The sequence below is a fragment of the Elaeis guineensis genome, chromosome 5 (assembly GCF_000442705.2).
Source record: "Elaeis guineensis isolate ETL-2024a chromosome 5, EG11, whole genome shotgun sequence".
Taxonomy (NCBI): Eukaryota; Viridiplantae; Streptophyta; class Magnoliopsida; order Arecales; family Arecaceae; genus Elaeis; species Elaeis guineensis.
Window position 1 is genome coordinate 107,391,043 of NC_025997.2, and position 6,978 is coordinate 107,398,020.

Genomic DNA, 6,978 nt, shown 5'->3' on the forward strand with positions numbered 1-6,978 from the left:
AAAAAACAATAAATTTATTGAAATATTCTATTGTTAATTTGTTGCAATTCCGTAATCAATGATACGTGGGATCTCTTACAAAATTTAATAATTATTTTTATATTTATTTTTATTTTATTATAAAATTTTCATATCTAATTTGTTGCAAGTCTCTTATAAATTTATTTTTTTTAATTAATAATAAAATTAAATATTTCATTGCAAATCGATCGCTGATTAACAATGGATTAGAAGCTGATTCTGTCAGTTACAAAATTTTCATTGTTAAATTACATATTTTTTATAGCTAAAAGTAAAAATTTCTCCTAAGCACCAACATCACCAAAAAATTGTATTTTGCTAGCATTGCAGAGCCAACAAGGAAAGGTTGGTAAGCCTAAACATTATCATGATTTTAGTCTCATGGATATACTCCCTACAATAACATTAAAAGCCCATATAACATGGCCGATCCCACTGCAGAAATCGAGGGCTCCAATTAGAGATGGCCATTCTTAATTTTTTTAATTTATTTAACTTGATTCAATCCGTTGTACGTCAGATTGAAGTAACTATTTAATAAAATGGGTAGGATTGGATTTAGATTTTTGATTTAATTAATAAATAGATCAAGTTTTGGTTGACAAATTATCAATCCACCTTGCATCCGGTCCTACATGTTCTTATCTGACCCCAGCCAATTGCCACCCTTGTCACATTGGAAACCCACCTAATATGGTAATGTTGGTGGAGGAGCGCATATTCACAAGCCTACCATTCCATATTTAGCTCTAACCTTGGAATCCCACCTAACAATATGATAATTCTGGCAGAATAGTGTATATTCACAAGCCAACAATTCCCATCCTTAAAGTTGAAACCAATTCCCCAAAGGGTCCTTGAACCCCTATCGGGCAAAGCCTTTCTTCGCTATTAGATTTCTGCACAAGATGCAAAATAAACAAGTAATGGAATGCTGGGAGAAGTACAACTCTCTGAAGAAATTCCGCTAGGATGAACCATTGTGTCTGCATTCATGGCGACTGAGAAATAACCAAGCTAAACATCCAAGTCCTCTTCTTTCTGTGGACAAGTTCCAAAATCTATTGATAACAAAGAAAAGACCAACTGGCTTCCACTAGTTGAATCCATGGCCTTCATGTTAAATTGGAATTCTGCCTACTATAACTGTAGCAAGCAATTTAACGTCAAACTAGGCTAATAAGCCAAACTCTTGAAAATCCACATTATTCGAGCCTTATAAATATATCAAGAATAGCAAGCCTTCCAACCACCAGCTGAGTTATCTCTAAAACTTTGTAGCGGCCTGCCCTGAGTTAAATCAGTTCACTCAGAGCAAATGGATGGTGATGTGCTGTTGTTTGTCGCTGTGAGCCCATGTCATCATAAGGTTATTATATGCCCAAAGGAGTGCCCATACACAACCAAAACACCCGAAGGCCGAAGCTGGTCTCCTAGACTGCTACTTGTTGTACTGGGTTGAAGATATAGAAAGAAATATGATGGAAGAAAAAAAACTTGGTCAGATAAGACATTTTTAGGAAGCTTTCTTAAAGATAATGATTTTCCCTCTTTATGTGCAAAAAGACTCTTGGAAATCCTATTCCTAGGATACAATATCCAACACAAAGATGATATAAGATTGTACTTCTTAATCACCTTTAATTAAAAGAAAGAGGATTTAAAGAAAGTATAGAATAGAAATTAAGTTTGAATAAAAAAGTAAGTTCATTCTCGTTTTAGATATTCCCTAGATTTATAAGAGCCCAAATGTTGTAAAACTTCAAAAGCAATGCAACCTATAGAATCTGAATGCTGCATATGATCATTTTCAAAAAAAATGCAACTCTACGGAATTTTTTAAATATTGTAAAGTTTCCCAACTGCTAATAACTACCCAAGAGTTTTTAAAAAAAATCAAACTTTAGATAACACATATCTTATTAAAAATAAAATATTTAACAGAGTTTATCTATTTAAAAATTTTTATTATTTGAAAATATATGAATTGCATGACAATTCCTCACTTATTTTCTAATAATAACATCACTAATATCAAAAGATAAAGAAAAACAACTCTGGATTTAGTATAGTACAAGCCTTAGGTGGATTACCCTTGAATCTAAGGTTTAAATAAAAATTAAAAAACTAAGAGAATTAAATTTTAATCTTAATTAGTCAAAACTTATTACTAATATTCACACTACACATCGGATTCTTGTTATTAAGGTAGCGCATTATAGGCCATACACCTCATCCCAATTTAGCAAGTCTACTAGGGTTTTATTGCTAACCCCTTAGAAATGGCCCTAATCTCCTTGCTTGCGAAAGCAAAACTCATCAAGGGTGTCTACAACCTTATCATTCACCCCACATAAGCTATGAGTTTTGTTGAGGATATCGTCCAACCTATTTAATTTATCCTGGATATCACAATGCATCCATATAGGCATGAAAATTTATATAGTTTTATACCCTTACTATTTCATAGATATAAATGCACTGAAAATGCAATCTTTGAGTTGACATTTTATGGATAGTAACTTAACTAAATTTCTTTTGAACTCTAAGCAATGATTCTTCGATTATTGAGTAGAATCCTAAACTGACATCACTTTTTAGAGTAGGCTATGGTTAAGTCTATCACTTTAAACCAATAATAGTTCCATGCCTCTCATAATTTTAGTAATTTTATCATCGGATAAAGGTTTTGTAAGGGGTCAGCTAGTATTTGATCGGTAGAAAGGTATTCAAGTACCATCTTATCTTTCTTCATAAGTCTCCTAATATGATTGTATCTCATAGCAATATGCTTACTATTACCAGTTCTGTTATTCTTGGTATTGTATATTGCAGTTTAGTTGTCACAATACATGGTAATAGGACTTTTTGGAATTTTAATGAAAGGAATGCATTTCAAAAGTTGCTTCATCTATAATATCTCTTTACTAGTTTCAGACATAGCAATATATTCAAATTTCATTGAAGATAATGCAACATAAAATTATTTGTTAGATGACCAAGCAATAATAGCACCACCAATAGTAAATAACCAGCCACTAGTTGATCTAGAATTAATTTTATCCGAAGCCCAACTAGCATCGCTATAGCATTGTGAAAAAGAAAAACTATATTTATAATGCAAACCATAATGCAAAGTATGCTTAAAATATCTCATAACTTTGCTAACTTCTTTCCAGTGACCATGACTTAGGTTACTAGTAAATCTACTCAATATACCAACAGCACATGCAATATCTAGTCTTATATAATTCATTACATACATTAAGCTTCCAATTATTTTTGCATACTCTTCTTGATTTATAGGTGTTCTTTTGTTAGGAACCAATTTATGATTTGGATTTATAGGTGTTTTGGAAGGCTTGCAATCAAAGAAATTAAACTTTCTTAATAATTTTCCAATATAACGAGATTAGGTTAAAATATATTCCCCATCTCTTTTAATTACCTTAACTGCTAAGATAATATCTATTAGACCTAAGTCCTTGATATTAAATAATTGTGTAAAAAAATATTTTGTTTCATTTATGCATTCCATACTAAAACTAAATATGAGCAAGTCATCCATATAAAGAGTAATTAATATTTTGAAATTTTTTGTTTCTTTAGTAAAGACACAACTTTCTACCTTGCTACTTTTAAATCCAAATTTCTTAATTTCTATTTTGAGCTTTTTATACCATTGTCTTGGTACTTATTTCAATCTATATAGAGATTTGTTCATTTTCCTCTTATCTTTAATAACATAACCTTCAAGTTGATTAATATAGATTTTTTCTTCTAAATCACCATTTAGAAATGTTGTTTTTTATCCATTTGGTATACTTCTAAATTAGATGCAATTGCAAATTAGCATTATTCTAATAGATTTATTTTAGTTATAGATAAAAAAAATTCAAAATAATTACTTTCTTGTTTTTGGCCATAGCCCTTAGCAACTAATCTTGCCTTGTATTTTTCTATACTACCATCAGGTCCAAGTTTTTTTGTTAGAACCCATTTACATTCCATCTATTTTGCATTGGGAGGAAGATCACATGATGTTCATGTATTATTATCATGTGTGTATATATATAGATGTATATATGTACGTATGCATGTATGTATGTACGTATGCATCTATGCATGCATTCATTAATAGAAGAAGTTTTTGACTTTTAAGTTTTTTTTTTTAAAATGAGCATTAGAGGAAACATGACAAAATCGGCAGCCCACACCATATTTCCTTCTGTGGTGCCTGCCCCATATGATTTTGTTCCTGATTTGGGCATCATGAGAATGGTCATGGAGCAAGGAAGGTCACATTTTGACCTATTGGATTTTAAAGGTAATCCCATCCAATCGCCATCCCTGTAACATTGGAATCCCACCTAACATGATAATGCTGACAGATCACTTGCTATTGGATTTCTGCCAAAGATCAAAATAAACGAGCAAGCGAATACTGAGAGGAGTATAACTCTTAGAAAAAATTCCACTAGGATGAACCGTTGTGTGCGCACTCATGGGGATAGAGAAATAACCAAGCTAAACATGCATCCAAGTCCTCTTTTTTCAGGGGCAAGTTGCAAATTCTACTGATATATAACAAAGAAAAGACCAACTGGCTTTCACCAGTTGAATCCAAGGCCTTCATGTTAAATTGGAATTCTGCCTAATATAACTGTAGAAAGCAATGGAACGTCAAACTAGGATAACAAGAAAAAACTCTTGAGAACCCACATTATTCGAGTCTTATAAATATATCAAGAATAGCAAGACTTATAACCACCAGCTGGATTGTAGCGCTCTGCCCAGAGTTAAAGATGCAGTCCGCCCAGAGCGAATGGATGGCGATGTTTCTGCTGTTGTTTGTGGCAGTCACAATGGAAACGGGAGGAGCCGTGCCCACGGAGAAGCGTTTATGTTTTAGACCATGGAGCCCGTGCTACCTTAAGGTTATCAGATGCCCAAAGGAGTGCCCATACACAAAACCAAAACACCCGAACGCCAAAGCTTGTTACCTGAACTGCTACTCCCCCAAATGTGAAGCTGTGTGCCACGGTGAGCATGGCCTCTTCAACAGAAATTTCTCTAAGATATAAAAGAGATGTCGAGTGGCGTGTAAAACATTTACTTTCTTATCTTTTTCCAATATTAATAATATATATATATATATATATATATATATATATATATATATATATATATATATATATATATAATTTTGTGGAACGGTATTGTCTTAATTTTTTCGTGGAATGCGATGCAACACTTTGCCTCGACTCTTGGGGGGAATGATGTCGCAGGGTGCATTAGGTCAGGATGCTGTGATGATGGTGGTGGGGCTGTCCGACTTGGAACGGCACACATCCACAGGACAGACTCGGGATTTGAAACTATGTTTTAATATTCTCAAAATATAGATATTAAAATATCTTAGAATTTGAATTCTAAATGATGGAGCCATGCATTTCGCATGGTGTGAAAACTGCATTTAATTGCAGGAATGCTATTGTATTGCAGGTCATAAACCTTGCCTTTCCACATCGTCTGGATGTCATGACCCTCGGTTCATTGGTGCTGATGGTGCTGTGTTTTATTTTCGTGGGAGAAAGGATGAACACTTCAGCCTAGTCTCGGACCCTAACCTTCAGATAAATTCCCGCTTCATTGGCCACCGGCCTGCTGGACGGACCCACGACTTCACTTGGATTCAAGCTCTTGGGTTCATGTATGGTTCTCACAACTTCACCGTTGAGGCAGCTCGTGTGAAGCAATGGGACGGTAATGTTGATCACCTAAAGTTCTCTTATGATGGAAAGCCTTTGCTAGTTCCGGAAGGACACCTCTCTGATTGGAAGTCACCAGATAAACAGCTGACTTTGGAGAGGACTGGAACCAGAAACAGCATCAGGGTCATGCTTGAGGGGATTGTAGAGGCCATGCTCAATGTGGTTCCGGTTACCAAGGAAGATGATGAGATACACAACTATCAGATACCATCAGATGATTCCTTTGCGCATTTCGAGGTGCAGTTCAGATTCATTGGGCTCTCCCCTCAAGTGGAAGGAGTTCTGGGAAGAACATACCGTCCTGACTACGTGAATACGGCAAAGCGAGGCGTGCCGATGCCTGTAGTTGGTGGAGAAGACAAATATAAGACTTCATCACTCCTTTCTGCAGACTGCAAGCTGTGTTTGTTTTCTCCCAAGGAAGATAATGAGATCGAGTTGCACATTCTGCGCTGGAGGTAGAACATCCCAAAAGGTCAAGTAAATTTGCAACAGGAGAGCTTCTTTGACATAATAAATTAAGTTCATAATGATATCCATATTGTCTTAAGATGGGTGAATCACATCGATAGACATGGGTACTTGCGTATTAATAAAATGGGTGTTTTTTTTTTTTTGGTAAGAAAATAAAATGGTTGTTTACCATGCATGTAATCTATAAGAATATTACTTGGAAGCACAAAATAAGAGCTTGATGTATATGATTCTATGTTTGTTAATGATTCAAAGGGTATTTGAGATCATGGACATTGTTCAAAGGGTTGCATGAATTAGCAACTGACATAACCACTGCACTGACATAACCACTTCATGCAGTGCAGTGGAAAGCTCTTCTAATCTGGAAAGAATTTGGTCTCTAATGGTATAATATTGAATAACAGTGATTTTAAGTCAAGCAATGAGATTGTCAACTTCACTCTAAATGCCTAAAATAAAAAATTAAAATTGAAAAACATAAGATAGGTCATCCCTGTTTCGACCCCATGGACACCATAGAATTAATTTTCGCCATTCGGGGACCTCGGCAGTTCTCCAATGGCCTCCTCACCATATTCCTCTCTATCTATTCTCCTCCCTCCCACCGCTATCTCTCTCTCTTCTTCTCTCAAGGAGGAGGCCACAGCCCTCTGGTGGCCACCGCCCGCATTTCTGCCAACTATATCCTTTGTTTCCCTTCTTCCCT

General features: G+C 35.0%; 1 protein-coding gene across 1 annotated transcript; it reads left to right on the forward strand.

Moving 5' to 3' along the window:
* The first annotated feature begins 4,780 nt into the window (after positions 1-4,780).
* LOC109505843 (uncharacterized) lies at positions 4,781-6,533 on the forward strand. Its single transcript, XM_073257029.1, has 2 exons — positions 4,781-5,064; positions 5,527-6,533. Exons 1-2 carry the CDS (start codon positions 4,827-4,829, stop codon positions 6,255-6,257), a joined length of 969 nt encoding a protein of 322 aa, XP_073113130.1. The 5' UTR covers positions 4,781-4,826; the 3' UTR covers positions 6,258-6,533.
* The last annotated feature ends 445 nt before the right edge of the window (positions 6,534-6,978 follow it).

Coding starts and splice junctions, on each gene's coding strand:
- LOC109505843 (XM_073257029.1), top strand. CDS start 4,827: ATGCAGTCCGCCCAGAGCGAATGGATGGCGATGTTTCTGCTGTTGTTT. Junction 5,065..5,526: donor ATGTGAAGCTGTGTGCCACG/GTGAGCATGGCC, acceptor ATTGTATTGCAG/GTCATAAACCTTGCCTTTCC.